Below are 16,735 nucleotides of genomic sequence, written 5' to 3'. Positions count from 1 at the left end.
CTTTTACCACAGGTGTTACATTCACCCAGACCAAACATGCCACACCTTGGCCAACTCTCATACTCTTTACCACTTTTGCATTTAAGTCCCCTAAGATGTAAAGTATGTCTCATTGGTAGGCTGTCCAAAACAGTCAAAGTTTTCATAGAATTCTTCACTCTCTTCATCAGGGCTATCTGTGTCAGGTGCATAAACTACCATGATTGATACATTAGTAGGCTGAGCCTTAAGTCTAACAGCAAGTATCCTATTATTATCATCATCAAATTCTTGCCATGTACCCTCAAGGGGTGTACAGGATATGACAGTACTACATGAAAAAATTACATCATTACTAACTTCCTATCTACAATTTTCCTCCAAATCAGTCTGTTACTTGTCAAGACTCCAACATTATCAGATCTTATATTTCTATCCTCTAAGGCACTTTGTACTGTATCAATACACCTATATCTTGGTCTTCCTCTGGGTCGTTTTCCTGCCAACCTGGCAGAGAACACTTGTTTTGATATTCTCTCCCATTCTATTTAAATGACCATACCACCTGAGATTAGCTCTGCTAATGCATTCCTGGATGCTGACAATGTCAAGTTCTTTCCTAATATCCTCATTTTTAATATGATACTGCCATTGATGCCATCTGTTCACGCCTCTAATCTTTCTCAGGACTCTCATATCTGTGGTCTCTAGTCTTTGGTCAAGTGTTTTACTTCTGACCCAGCTCTCAGATCCATAAGTTAAAACTGGTTTGAACACTGTCTTGTATACAGCTAATAGAGTGTTCTGACTAATTTCTCTCTTATTCCATATGAATTTATTCAATTGACTTCCCACCATACCAGCTTTGCTGATTCTGTTGTCTATTTCTATATTTAATTTACCATCTTCAGTAAAAATCATGCCTAAGTAGCTGAAATGTTTTACTTGTTCCACAGGTTCTCCATTCACAACACAGTTGACATTTTCAATGATTCTGCCTATTTTCATTGTCTTTGTCTTTTTATTGCTGACCTTCATACCATATCTATTACAACAGCTATTCAATTTAGTCAGAGAATCTTGCAGACTTGTAGCGGATTTATTTAGAAGTATAACATCATCCGCATAAAGCAAAGAGCTGACATTAACATCTCCAATTTTGATATCATGTTTAATACCACTTTACTTCATAATGTGATCCATATAGATAATGAATAACAGAGGTGATAATGTACATCCTTGTCTCACACCAGATTTAACATTAAACCATCTTCCTGTACTTCCTTCAATTCTAACTGCTGACTTACAACTCAAATAAAGACTAAATATTGCTTGATATAATGCCCCATTGACACCATATAGCTGTAGCGTATTGAATAGCTTCTCTCTTGGCACCTTGTCATATGCCTTTTCCAAATCGACAAAACTTATATACAGATCTTTGTTATATTCCCATGCTTTCTTGACTATTTGTCGTAAAGTGAAGATCTGATCCTGACAGCCTCTATTTGGCCTGAATCCAGCTTGTTTTTCACCAAGCTTTTCTTCCACAATTCTTCTCAACCGTTTCTCAAGTATACTTGCATAGATCTTGCCAGGAACACTCAGTAGGGAAATACCTCTGTAATTCTCACATGCAGTTTTATTTCCCTTTTTATATATGGGTACTATGAGAGCTCTACTCCAATCATCGGGAATTCGTCCCTCTCTCCAGGCTTTCTGAACTATGCAGTGCAGTCACTGTAAGACTTTTATATTACCATACTTCAGCATTTCTGGTCGAATATCATCTACTTCTGCTGCCTTTCCACATTTCAAGCCTTTGATGGCTTTTTCTACTTCAAGTATGGATATGTATTCCTGACTGCATGCCTGGTCAGTGTTTTTTATCACTGTGCTGTCATCACTGCTTGTTTCATTTAGCAGTTTTTCAAAGTATTTACTCCATACTTCAAGGATATCTTTTTCTCCCATTTCCATGTCACCTTTATCATCTCTAACTCCTTTTACAGCACTCTTTCCTCCATTCCTAAGCTTCTTCAACAACCACCAGAATATTTTTCCGCCTTCTTGATATTTATTTTCTATATTCTTGCCAAAGTCCTCCCATGACTTTTGTTTAGCTGGTTTTACACACTGTTTAGCTTTCTTACATTTGTCTCTGTATTCTGTAAGAGTAAAAGCTGAGTTATTTGCCAGGAACTTTTGATATGCTTCATTCTTTTCCTTCACTGCCTCTTTAACTTCCTGTGTCCACCAGGGAGTTCTGATTTTTTTATCCTTGCACACAACCTCACCACATGCCTCTCTGGCAGAATCAATCAATGTTTTCTTCAGAGTTTGCCACTGAATCTCCAAGGTTTGATTCCTGTTCTCAAACTCTTTCATTTTCTTTTCAATAATCTTTCTGTATTTTAGTCTACAGTTCACATCTGAGAGCTGCTCAACTTTTATTCGCTTTAAAACTTTCTTACATGTTATTCTTTTCAATATGAAATTCAATTTTATCCTGCTCAAGACTAAATAGTGATCACTTCCAATTTCAAATCCTCTGTACACTCTGGTGTCCTGCACCAGGGAGAAAACATCACTATCAACAATAACATAGTCAATGAGACTTTTCTTATTCCTAGCCTCTTCTCTCCATGTGAATTTGTGCACATTTTTATGTTGGAACATGGTGTTAGTAATAACCAGTCCATGTCCTGAGCAGAAATCCAACAGATATTAGCCATTATTATTAGCTTTGCTCTTTTCTCCAAATTTTCCCAAAATATTTTTGTATGTCTCACAATCATTTCCTACTCTGCTATTTAGATCCCCAACAAGGACCAACTGTTCCTTTTTCATTGTGTCAGTTGCTTTTTCTAAAGCGTCAAAAAATTCCTCCACTTCTACCTTAGTAGAACCTTCTGTGGGACCATAGGCACAAATAAGTCTCATTGTCCAGTTCCCCATTCTCATATTTGCCCACATGACTCTACTTGAGACTGACTGCCATTCAAGAAGATTAGCCTCGTATTTTTTATTGAATACTATGGCTATTTGTTCTTTTCCTTGATTGTCATTGCCTGAATATAACATTTTGTATTTATTGCTCAGAAAGATCTCACCAGTTTTGGTCTTTTTTGTTTCAGTCACCCCTATTATGTCAATCTGATACTTATCTCCTCGGCTAGCTCCATTTTTTTGCCATTCAGGTTTCTTACGTTGATAGTACCGATCTTTAACTCTGGTGATGTTGAGTTGGGGTTTATTTTCAGATTTGTTCCAGTAGCTGACTTTTCGCTGTTCGCCCTGGTTCCCTGGCGAAAACAACGGGGGCCTTGTTTAACCGGGCGACGCCCCAGCCGGCATGAAATTTTGTCATGTTGTACCATCATTTTTTATTTTGGTTTAACCAATATGAATACAATTTGGTCAGCTAAATTCCAAATTGCCAGCCCATCCTCATTCGGTCAGTATCAAAGTAGATACCCAACAGGGTGCACCACGAGAAGGTGAGGATTGGACATTAGGTCAGAAGCCCTGGTTGGTTCTCCGCATTCCTTTAAAGGCTATGTGGAGGTCTCCTCTCAGTTATACAGCTTTGACCCTTAAGCACCCCCACATGACTATCAAACAAGCATCCTATTATTAAAGGGGTTATAACCAAGAAGACTTCTTGCCTGAGCTGTTATCAGTACCACAGCTCCTACATGATACTCTCCGAGTCACCCTCCTAAGGAAACAACATGCTTAGCATCCTGTCTTTTTAAGTGACCTTCTCCATGCCATCTGGTCTTTGTAATTCCCAGGATGTCAATTTTATACCTATCCATCTCTTTACAGATAATCTCAAGAGTACTCATCTGTAGACCCTGAACATTCCTTGCGACTATGTAAAATTCCCTTCTAAGATTAATCCTATACCTTCTGTATTCCTCATTCACGATATAATTGACTTTTGCTGGAGACTGTAATATATACTTCTCAAACAGAACACGCTGCCTAAGCCCAATGTGGCTCTGATCATTCGATATGACAACCATTGCAGCATGAGATGTATTATAAAGCACAACAATATTAGCATTTTGGAGTGAAATCACTGCAAAAAAGTGATAGGGTTGCAGAGGCCATTTCCAGATATCTGGGAAGTTTTGTCCCCCAATTCCAACCCACATTGGCCAGGTGGGTTGGAATTTCCACCTACTAGGCTAGGTAGACTCCCACTGCATAAGATGAAATGAAATAGCAAAATAGGAAAGATTCACCCCTAGCCCTCAAATACTCTAATAGCATTGGGGGGAAGGAACAAAAACAAAAAAGGGGATGCACTGGTCTACAGATAATATAACAGATGTATATTACATGAATTTTCCTGGCTTTCCTTTAAGCTGTTGGAGGGTTATTATTGTATTAACACTGGGGAGATTTTACATATGGCAGAATGAGGGAAAACAAGGACAAGGTTGTAAGTAAAAGGATAAGAAGTAAATATTTTTGCATGGGGAGTGGTAGAAGCATGGAATGCATTTTAAGTGGATGATTTTAAAGACTGGTATGATAGTCCTTGTATTCACTAGTGCTGACCTCCTACGATGAGATTTGTGACTACATGGGGATCAGGAAAATAATAACATCTATTACCATCTTTGCTGTCGTTCTATTACAGAACATAAGCAGTGTTAAAGCAAGATCTACTCTTAACAAAACCATGCTGTCCTGTATAGAGAATCATACTCCTATTTGATGACTACAGATACTGATTAGTATATAATTCATTGCACAGTCCAAGCTCCACTCCATGTATAATGGAATTATCTTGCTCTCCTTCACATCATTAGGAATTATGCATGTGTGAAGACTTAAGCTGAATAACAGGGGCTGTGGCATAGCCAACTCTCTTGTCTGACACTTTCTTACCATCCAAATCCACTAAGGTCATTATTTTATTTACTAGGTAGTGAAGAAATGCAGTTTGCCTTCCCTAGTTCTTTTTGGCTAACTTTTTTCCCATAATCCAATTTTTCCCTCTTCAACATAGTCAATCACTCTCCTGACCTTTAGTAAAAAAAAAAAACATATCCATGAATCAGTTTTTTTTTTTTTTTTATTTATGCTATCCTATAATAATATTTGTAACAGCAGCTTAGAACACATATTCATACACAGTTTTTTTTTCCTCTTTCTCTCTCTCTCTCCTTCTATCCACTGTGAACTAATATAACCCATTTCTTAAAAGATAAATTAAATTTAATTCAGGTATCATACAAAATAAATAAATTACAAAATGTATGCACAAATGTATTGAATGTGTGTACAGGATATTAAGATATTTTACTTCATGAACATTACTTTAAAAAAAATAAATAAATAAAAAGAGGAGTGCAAGATTATGTTCGCTGGGTATAATGAATAACTTCAGTGAGCAACTGAAATCACTGGTGCCTAACAGTAGGTCCACTGCAAATATAATTTGGATGCCATTAGATGCATAGTGAAAAATGTATTTCAGTCATGTAAGATAAACTGCTTCATGTTAAAAAAATTAAAACCATCATCCCCATAAATAATCTACCCTCAAGGGGTGTTCAAACTACTATGACAGTACTATATGATTAAGTATACATTGTTACTAAATCACCTTTCAACAATTTTCCTCTAAATCAGCCTATTACTTCTCAGCACTTGAATATTGTCATATTCAACATTTCAGTCTTCTAAGGCACTTCTGACTGAATCAATTCAACTAGATATTAGTCTTCCTCTAGCTCGTTTTCCTGCCATCTTGGAATCAAATACATCCTTTCCTAGTCTTTCCTCTCCCATTATTTAAGTAACCAATAATCTTAGACTGGCCCTTCTCGTACATTCTTAAATGTGCGAGAAGATTCAAGAATATCAAGTTCCTTCCTAATATCCTCATTTTTAATATGATTCTGCCACTGATGCTTTGCTCAAGCCACTAATTCTTCTCAGAACTCTCATATCAGTGGTCTCTAATCTTTGATCAAGTGCTTTATTTATAACCAACTCTCAAATCCATAATTTAAAACTAGTTGGAACACTGTCGTATATACTGCATTTAGTGATTTGGCTAATTTCTCTTTTACTCCATAAAAATTTACTGAACTGGCTCCTCACAATATCAACTTTGCTAACTATCTATTTGCATATATAATTTGTCATCGTCAATAAACATTGTGCATAAATAGTTGACATATTTTATTCATTCTATAGGTTCTCCACCAAGAATGCAGCTAAAGTTTTTTTTTTGTTGTTGTTCCTATCTATTTTCATCATTTTGGTCTTTTTATTGCTGATTTTCATGCCAAATTTGTTACAGCTGTCATTTAAGTATAAACACAATGGACGCATTCAGGAGTATAGAACATTATCTGCATTAAGCAAAGACATACATTTGATATCACCAATTCTAATATCAGGTTTAACTTTCTTTAATAATTTGATCCATATAGATGAAAAATAAGAGTAAAGATAATGTGCATCCTTGTCTTACTGCTGATTTTACGTTGAACTATCTTTCTGTATTTCCTTCAATTCTAACTGCTGATTCACAGCTTAAATATAGACTATATGGCTCTGTATAATCTTCCATTTACCTTGTACAATTACAGAGTTTTGAAAAGCTTTTCTCTGGGCAATTTTCATATACCTTTTTCCAGATCTATAAAATGAAAGTATAGATATTTGTTATATTTTCATAATTTCTCAACTATTTGTCGTAAAGTGAAAATCTGATCTTGACAGCTTCTATTTGGCCTGAACCCAGCTTGCTCTTCTCGAAGTTTCTCTTCCACAGTTTTTTTTAGTCTCAAGTATACTTACATAAATCTTACCTGTAACACTTTGTAGAGAAATTCCACTGCAATTCTCATATTCAGCTTTATTCCCCCCCCTTTTTTTTTTCATAGATGGGAACTATAAGAGCTCTACTTCAGTCATCTGGAATTTGACCTTCTGATTAGACCCTCTGAATTATATAGTGAAGCTACTGCAAAACTTTTATATGGTGGTATATTTGAGTGCGTGGGTGGTCTGAAAAGTTCTCGGCCTAACAATGAAAAAACGAATTATAATTTTAAATTTATTTTTATTTTTCAACATAATCTTTCTTAAGACTAATACATTAATTTCAGAATTGCTCCAATGCCATTATCCCATCCCTGTAGTGGTTCTCGGTAAGATCTGCAAAATACTCCTCTACAGCTGCAATCACCTCTTTTCGAAGAGAAACACTGACCAGCAAGGAAGATTTTTAGTTTTAGGAAGAGATAGAAGTCAGAGGGAGCCAAATCTGGGGAATACGGTGGATGTTCCAACAATTCATAGTGCAGATCCATTAATTTTCCCACTGCCAAAACACGTCCTGATGAAAGATGACTTTTTATCTTCTGCAAACTGGGTCTTTTCTAATGAATTTTTTTCATCTAGTCTGGTTAAAAGATCGGAATAATATTCCCCAGTTATTGTTTTACCCTTTTCAAGTTAATTAATAAACAAAATGCCTTTAGCATCCCAAAACACCGATGCCATGACCTTGTCTTCTTTGGCAGTGAAAAACCAGGCTTCTGTTCACTGTTGTTTGGATTCTGGTGTGCACTGGTGAATCCAAGTCAGTTTTATTCTTGTTAAAACGTTCCAAGCACTGTTCAGAGATTTTCATTTGAGTGTGTTTTAGATTCTGCACAGCACCCATCTTGCACAAAGCTTTTTCATTTGCAATTCTTCATGCAAAATGCATCCTACATGTTCTTTTGAAATGCCTATAGTCTCAGCAATTTCACGCACTTTGACTCACCAGTCATTCAATACCATATTGTACACTGATCAATGATTTATGGTGTTGTTACACTTTTTTGGACGTCCTTCACGTGATTCATCTTCAAGGCTGGTACGGCCATGTTTAAACTTGGCAACCCATTTCTTAATTGTTGAAAACAAAGGAGAAGAGTGCCCATAAACTTTTATGAACTGTGAATGAATTTCTTTTGGCATTAAACCTTCTTTTATAAAGAATTTTATAACTGCACAATACTCAATTTTATCCATTTCAAGGGATACAGACAACACTTTTGCTTCAGAAAACTGTATAAAAAAAAACTACTTGATAGAATGACTTGTAATTTCACACAGATGCTAATGACAGATGTACCAACTTAGAAAAAAAAATCTTGCCAATAGTGTTGCCATTTATGGTCGAGGCCAAGAACTTTTCAGACCACCCACATATTTTATTTTTATTATTACTGCATCCTCCATGGAGTTGGCAGACTCATCATGGGAGGTTCATTCAACTGACAACATATTTATCATACCGAATCTTAACATCCTTAACCCTCCTTGCATTAACAAAACATTCTGGTAATGCATTACCAGTCTCCATGTAAAAAATCTACTTCTCACACTCCCTCTTCACCACACTCTTATATAACTTCCAGGGATGGCTTCTGGTTTTTCCCCTCTTGCTTTCTACTCTTTTTATATTCCCATCTGAATTAATCTGATAAAATCCTCTCATTGACTGAAATGTCTCTATCATATCACCTCTTTTCCTACTAACCACCAAACTCTGCAATTGACATTTCTTCAATCTCTCTCTCTCTCCATAGCAAGCATTCCAAAGTCCTGATGTTGTCGTAGTCATTTTTCTTGGCCCCTCTCTAATGTTTCCACATCACACTGAAAATCAGGTGACCAAATCTGAGCACAATACTCGAAGTGTGGTCTGACGAGTGCTTTATACAGTGGCACAACCACTTCCTTATTCCTGCATGTTAGAATACTTCTTATCATAGCAGCACTATGATGTGCAGCTTTTGCAACACTTGCAGTATGCCCTCTAAACTTCAGTCTACTGTCTGCCATCACTCCCAAATCTCAAGTTCAATTTCAGGTTGATTACACAGTCCAACACAATTTTTGCTGACTTTTATATGAGACTTGTTTTTTACTAATTTGGGTGCACTGATTTCAAATATCAAACCCATTTTTCTCTATCACGTCAGGTTTTTCCTCTATGGTATTTTCTTTTTGCTAGTTTGTAAGTTTTTGATATTTTTAAGGAGGCAGTACTATTTAGAGGATCAAAAAAATCGATTTTTTAATATTATTGTCTGAAAGTATGTACTTTTAAGAATCTGTTCCTAACTTTTTTATCAAGAAATTTGAAAAATTCCCGAAGATATAGCCTATTATTCAAAGCGGTGCGCAGATCAGAATTGGAGCACTCACCGCTCTCGCTTGTTAGTAAACGAATAAATGCGTAAGAACCTGCAACGGCACGTACTGGCGCTCTGAATGCGAGAGAGGCCGATAATTAGATACATAACTACTTAACAATATTCATTAAAAATTACAAGAATATTTATAAAAAAAGAACAATTTTACTTACATATGAGTTTCAGGGAATAAATTTTTGTTTGTAGCAATTTCTGCTGTGTGTTCTGTTTTGGCAATCCCTTTGAATACTCCAACAGTAGTCGGCCATCATGTGAGAATCCCATCTTCCTTGGTACCGATCTTCCATAGTTTTTAAGTCTTGACAAGCGAGAGGCGAGCGCTCCGATTCTGATCTGCGCACTGCTTTGAATAATAGGCTATATCTTCGGGAATTTTTTGAATGTCTTGATAAAAAGTTAGGAACAGATTTTTAAAAGTACATATTTTTAGAAAATATTAAAAAATCGATTTTTTTGATCCTCTAAATAGTACTGCCTCCTAAAAACTATCAAAAACTTACAAATTAGCAAAAAGAAAATGCCATAGAGGAAAAACCTGACGTGATAGAGAAAAATGGGTTTGATATTTGAAATCAGCGCACCCAAACTAGTAAAAAATAAGTGTCAGATCATAATCAGCAGAAAAAAATTTTTTTTCTGTTGGCCAGTGTTATCATCTACTCCAGATGCATTTCCACATTTAAGGCTTTTGATAGCTTTTTCTATCTCAAGTATTGATATATACCCCTGTTTACATTCTTTCTGAATATTTGCTACTACTGTTATCACTGCTTGTTTCATTTAACAGCCTTTCAAAGTAATTACTCCACTGCTTCCTTAACTTTTTGTGTCCACCATGGTGTTCTTATTTTTCTATTCTTGCAGACAACTTCATGACATGCCTCCCAAGCCGAATAAATCAATGTTTTCTTCAGAGTTTGCAACTGAGACCAAGGTTTGCTTCTTGTTTTTGAACTATTTCATTTTTTTCCTGAGTGATGATTATACAGTTGAGTCTACAGTTTACCTGTAAAAGTTCCAACTTGAATTGTTTTTAAAACTTTCTTACATATTGATTTTTATCTACTTAAATTTAAAAATTAAAATCATCCAACAATTTTGTTAAGTCTTAAATATTAAGGTTCAACAAAATCAGTTAATCTGTTCTCAACGTGTTTTGCCTACATGATGTGGCTAATTGGTGATGTAAACTTTCAAATGTAGCTTAAAAAAGTTTTAATAGTAATAGTTTTTCTATTAAAAACCAGTTCTATGTAATTTTGTATTACATAGTCATGTGTGTTTACTAGATTAAGATTCAAATGCATCCTCTAATCATGACATCCTCCACAGTTGAATTTTCTTAGTCTAAACTGTCAAATCCTTCACTCACCCTAGATATTATTTCTGCTAACTGACGCCATTCACTGGTACAACTGGAAAATGCTCCTAAAGATCTCAATAATTTTGGCTCATTGTCTGAACTGCCTTCAGGTGATAACTATAACAATTTCAAAAATTTTAATTAACTACAGTTTGACATCTAAAACACTAATGTTTATTTTAAAATATAAATGAAAACAATAATAAATTTGTCACTGAACTGAAATAATACTGTATTACAGTTAACTCTCACTTATAGAAAACTTGTAGGAAAATACGAATAGTTTATTTACTATAGTGAATTTCATTTAGAATAGATAGCACTGATGCTATGGAGGAGTGGATTGGATTGTAGTTTGTTACAGGGAAAGAATTTGCTATATTGGTGTTTGTTTAGTCAGAGTTGACTGAATTCTTAATAAATATCAAAAATAAACAACAAATTTTTTATAGTTGTTTATTTTTGACATTAAAAATATATCATTAATATTAATTTGTAATGATATAGTAAAAAAATAGCATCTCAAATGTGTATGTACATATGTAGTCATGCAATCTGCACACTTTGAAAAAAAAATCAATATGATTAAAAATCCTTAAATAAAGAGTGAAGAATTCCTAATTTAATAATTTTTTTCTAGTACTGAAAATTCTGGCTGCATGCTGTGGCTAGAGTGGTATGCCATGATTACATGCCTTCTCGTAGACTACACACCTCCACAGCAGTGCATGGAGACTCCATTATTAGAGGTCTGTTTAATGAGAGTGTCCATAATGTCTGCTATCCAGGAGGGAGAACAAGAAAATAATTCATGCTTTCAACATAAGGAGGACCCAAGCAAGGGAATTAGTGATGGCTGTAGGGACAAATGATCTAAGTGGACATAAGGATAACGTAAGGGTGGATATGAGGAGCTTATTGAGGAGAGTAAAGGATGACAGTATAGTGGGAAAGATTTTCAGTGTACTGCCAAGTTATGACAATGATTAGTTGAAATAGAGAGCCAGAATCATGAATGCCATGCTGGCAGAACTGTGTGATGAGAAGGGAGTGCAGTTTGTGGATGTATGGCATGTATTTGAGGGAAGTTATACAGACATGATGGATTACATTTGAATGGCTTTGGAGTGACTGCACTGGAGAAAGTGAAGTGTTGCTAGATGGAAGTGCAGTGTGTGATGCAAGCAACAGATCAGAAGTAAGAGATGAAATGAAAGATCACGAGAGTGGTATTGAAGAGACAGAAGTGCCTGGCAGTGGAAACAGTAGTAGTGTGAGAGAGATGGAGAGCAAACAGGAATGCAAGAAAAACAGGGAAACATGCCAAAGGGAGAATGGATGTTGGAAATAGTAGTGAATGTATGTATGGGATGATCAGCATAGAAATGGAATAGATCGATATGTGGGTGGGGAAGTTGAGATTGAGTGGATATATGTCAAAAGGAGCGATAAAGGTGATTGTACAAGGGCAGGTGTGGTGAGAAAATCACAACCAACAAGTGGCTTGGTTAAGACTGGTTATAGACCTAAAACTGACCTGCTGTGTTTATTTACAAATGCCAGAAGTATCAGAAATAAGCAAGATGAAATGGCAACACTGACTTAAGAATTGACTGAGTTTATCTGGCCTAAAATTATTGAAAGGAGTAAAACATGGTTGAATGAATATGATATCCTAATGGGAATAAAAATAGAAGGGTACAGTGCTTTTAACAAGGATAGAAAGGACAAGGAAGGGAAGTGCTACTGATGATAGCAGGGGAATTCTGTCCACATAAGGTAGACATGAAAGAGGGAAAATAGTGGCAGTGGTTATGAGGCAGTGTGGTTTGAGGTGGAAGTTGACAGGAAGGCATATTCAGTAGGATGTTGCTATAGGGGAGGGAATGTGAAAGATGGTGATGAAGAAACATATAAACAACATGGGTTAGTGAACAAAGGAAGGGTAATTATTATTGTTGATTTTCATTATGGCAGTATAGATGGAAATGAAGAGATAGCATTTTGAAATAAGCTAAATGTATTTTTTGAGAGACGGCTATCTCAGGCAGTATGTAAAGGAGGATACTTGAGCATCAATAGTTTTAGACTGATCATTTTATCAGAGGATGTAATTGCGAGTGGGGTTTTGCACTTTCCTCCAGTTGGTGAGAGTGATCATGAAGATCACCTGGGTTGTGGCTAGCCATATGAGACTTCTGTGAGGAAAGGATATATGAGGAACTACAAGTCTGTTGATTAGGAGACAGCTTGGAGCTATATCATGGAATGAGAAATTAAGTGGTAAGGAAATAAATGCTGCTTGGGAATTGAAAAAGAAATACATAACAGCATCAAGGTGTGAATGTATTCCGAGGGCCAAAAGGCTGAATAAAGTATGTGAAAAATGGATGAATGAGAGGCTTAAGCATGAAATCTAAAAGAAGGCACTTTGAAGGCAGTACAAGATAATGGTAATAATCAATTACATAAAGAGTATAAAGAACAAGACAGGAGAGTCTTGTTCTTTATACTTTATATTTTCTTTTTATTTATTTTTTATATATTTCTTTATATTTAACAAGACAGGACTTGGGAATTGAAAAAGAAATACATAACAGCATCAAGGTGTGAATGTATTCCGAGGGCCAAAAGGCTGAATAAAGTATAAGTATATAAGTATATACTTATACTTATATACTTATACTTATATACTTATAAAGTATATAAGGACAACAAAAGTGCAGCATGAGCAGAAATTGGCAAATCAGGCAAAGAAAAACCCTAGAGAGTTTTTTTTAGATATGTGGCAAGTAGAAGGAAGAATGATTATGGTAAGATGATGTTAATGGATAAAAATGGTAGAACTGCTACAGAAACATTGCTGAAGTATTCAGTGATCAATTTATAAAGGTATTTCATCTTCATCAGAGTGACATCATGAGAAACTTAATTGTACTGGGCATATGATAGGATGGCTTAATTGTGAATGAGCAGGAGGTATTTGAGGAAATAAATAATCTTGATGTCAATATGACAATAGAATTTGATGAAATATCACCACTCATCTTAAAGGAATGTTAAAGGGAATTGGCATGCCTGTTTAATAAGAGTTTTACAACAGCACAAGTTGGAAGAAAGTGGAAAGAAGGTAAAATTGTTCCACTGCATAAAGGTGATGAAAAGGCTGTGGCTACAAATTATAGACCAATCTGTATATGTGAAAATGTTGTGAAGGTACTAGGGAGACTGGTGAGAAATAGGATACAAAAATGGGTTGATAACAACAGTATTCTTTGTGGTTAACAGTATGGGTTTGTTAAAGGGAGATCATGTTTTACTAACTTACTTATGTACTATAACAAGTTGACAAATGTCTTGGACAAGGGAGAAGCATATACAGTGGTAGATTTTACAAAAGATTTTGATAGACTGCCACACAACAAGCTGTTAAATAAACTGAAACAGATGGGATTGGATAACAGACTTCTGAGTTGGATTGGTGAATGGCTGTCAGACAGGTATCAGAGAGTTGTATGTGGGGGGTGCAGTATTCCGAAAGAGAAAGGTCACTAGTGGTGTCCTGCAGGGGTCAGTTTTGGGACCACTGTTGTTCAATTTGTATATTAATGCTGTTGACATGGGTTTAACTGGTGATATGCAAAATTAGGGAGAGAGCAATGCAGAGTCAAACAGATATGGTCTTACAGGAGGACTTGAACAAATTTCATGAATGGGCAGTTAAATGGTACTATAATGTTGTAAAGTGTAAAGTTTTGAAATTTGGTAAGCAATGATGGGATGCAAAGTATACACTTGGTGAGGAAAGTTTAAATGAGGTAGAGGAGATAAGAGATCTGGGAGTGGTGGTGGACAAGGACCTGAAATTCTGGAGCACAATAATCCATATGAGGCCTTGATCAGGTCTCATCTGGATTATTGTGCTTGGATTTGGTCACTGGGTTTTCGTGGTGACAACGATGAAACTTTAAATGAGGAAAGAGTCCAGAGAAGATTCACAAAAGTGGTTAGTGGTCTTTGGAATGTGGAGTACCAGGACATATTGAGAGAATGTAAATTGTAAAACCTGATGAATAGGAGGGGCAATATGACTGAAACATATAAGCTAGTCAGCGGTTGTTATCAGGTTGATACGGAAGAGATTTTTTATAGAATGGGAGAGGGGAAATAGAACAAAAGGTTATCCCTATATAAACTATATAAGGAGGGTGTGAGCAGAGGAGTGAGGAGCAGGATCTTTGCATGGAGAGCAGTTGGTTGGGTGGTGAGTGGAATGTATTGCCTGAGTGTGTTGTGAATGTAGACACATTGAATCAGTTTAAGGCACAGTTGGATGAGCTTTGTGTGCGATAGTGTGTACCTCCAATGATGAGTCTCTGACCCCATAGAAGTCAGATGCTAATAATAATAATAAGCCACTCTTTGATATCTATCCATCAGCCAGCCTCTAATCCTAATCACCAGATTCATATTCATCCCAATTTGCTCCAATTTATGCAATAGAGTTCTATGTAGAATCTTGTCAAATGCTTCTGCGAAGTCTAGGAATATCACCGAGTAGCCATTTTCCTTTTCCAACTTACTAAGGCAAAACTTGCCCTTCACAAAATCATGTTGTTCCTTATAGAGTATCATATTCCTATGTATCCAGTACTGAATTCTGTCTTTCACCAATTTCTCCACCACTTTAAGCACCACTCTTGAGATAATCATCTAGCCAACTATCGAAACAAGAGAAATTCAACCAACCATATCATGACCTATATCAACAAAGCTATTTAATGCAACATTACAGAGTATTTTTCTAGTAATGAACTGGGAATGAAAAGGAATCAAAATTAATAGAGACCACCTTACCTACTTATGTTTTGTTGATGACACTGTTATTTTTGTCAATACTCTACTTGAACTACAAAACATGATTCAGGAACAATCTTACCAAAGTAAAGATGTGGATTTGAAGATGAACTTGGAGAAGACTAAAGTAATGTACAAGTTCATAGATAAATCAGACATATAGGTTGAAGATGTAATGCTGGAAAAAGATTACAAATGATGGCAGAATCCATAGAGAAATAGACATGTAAAACTGGAATGGAGTGCATGTGGCAAAAACTGCAATAATCTTTAGGAACACCCCACCCTTATGTCTAAAGAGAAAAGTGCTTACCCAGTGCATCCTACTAATTCTTACCTATGGATTAGAGACTTGAACGTACTCAGATAGAGAGACATCCAAAGGCTGGAAATCAATCAGAGAAGCATGATGGTAATTACAAGAAGGGATAATTAATGGAATTCATGGTTAAGAGGAATAACAAGAGTGGCAGTCGTAAAATGGAAACGGGCAGGTCACATTGATTGAAGATCTGACTAATGATGGACTACAGAAATAATAAACTAGATCTCCAGAGATTGTAAAAGACACAGAGGATGGTCATTTAGCTGATGAAGAGATGAAATCAGGGAAACATATTGGAGTGGCATGGCAACAAGCAGTCCAGGACAAGACCAGGTCACATTGCTTGAAGATCTGACTAATGATGGACTACAGAAATAATAAACTAGATCTCCAGAGATTGTAAAAGACACAGAGGATGGCCATTTAGGTGATGAAGAGATGAAATCAGGAAACATATTGGAGTGGCATGGCAACAAGCAGCCCAGGACAAGACCAAGTCAAGAAATCTTAGAAAGGCCTTCATCCAGCAGTGGACTGAGAATGGCTGTTTATTTCTGGTTTCATGCAGTTTCTAACATAAGAGTTTTAATAAGAAAAAAAAAGCATGGACTACTCATGTCTTGCATAATTCTTTAGAGATCCATGCTGAAATCACTCATAAGCTATAATAATGCTTTTCCAATATGAAGAATCCTGTGTCTTATACACCAGCTTTCAGCAAGAATGTTTCATATTTTTATTGTAGGTATACTATTTTTTTTTTCCCATTGCTTAACAATTAAATATTCTTCACTGAGATATCCACCCCTCTAAAAAACCAAAAAAAAAAAAAAAAGAAAAAGAAAAAAAGAAGAAGAAATGCAAGAGCTCTACATATTTGGCCTCTTTCCAAGTTCTCAATGCTTGTTCTCAGTTCCTTGCCATGTTCCATTTGTGTTTTAATCAGTTTGTGTAGAGAAGAGAACT

At 35.9% G+C, this 16,735-nt stretch overlaps 1 protein-coding gene across 2 annotated transcripts in view; it reads right to left on the bottom strand.

Moving 5' to 3' along the window:
- The window catches only part of LOC150100422 (katanin p60 ATPase-containing subunit A-like 2), a 279,460-nt gene that overhangs the window by 168,644 nt on the left and 94,081 nt on the right, over window positions 1-16,735 (bottom strand). For both annotated transcript variants that reach the window (XR_016549239.1, XM_090402560.1), the window contains exon 9: window positions 10,597-10,704. Coding sequence is in view for 1 of the 2 variants with exons in the window: in XM_090402560.1 (XP_090258686.1) it covers window positions 10,597-10,704 (108 nt within the window). In the remaining variant the exon portion in view is untranslated. The remainder of the gene's footprint in view (window positions 1-10,596; window positions 10,705-16,735) is intronic.

Source organism: Typopeltis vanoorti, chromosome 13 (assembly GCF_054136105.1).
Source record: "Typopeltis vanoorti isolate ZY-2024b chromosome 13, IOZ_Tvanoo_1.0, whole genome shotgun sequence".
Taxonomy (NCBI): domain Eukaryota; kingdom Metazoa; phylum Arthropoda; class Arachnida; order Uropygi; family Thelyphonidae; genus Typopeltis; species Typopeltis vanoorti.
The sequence above is the reverse complement of the archived record's forward strand: the minus strand, read 5'-3'. Positions and strand labels throughout refer to the sequence as shown.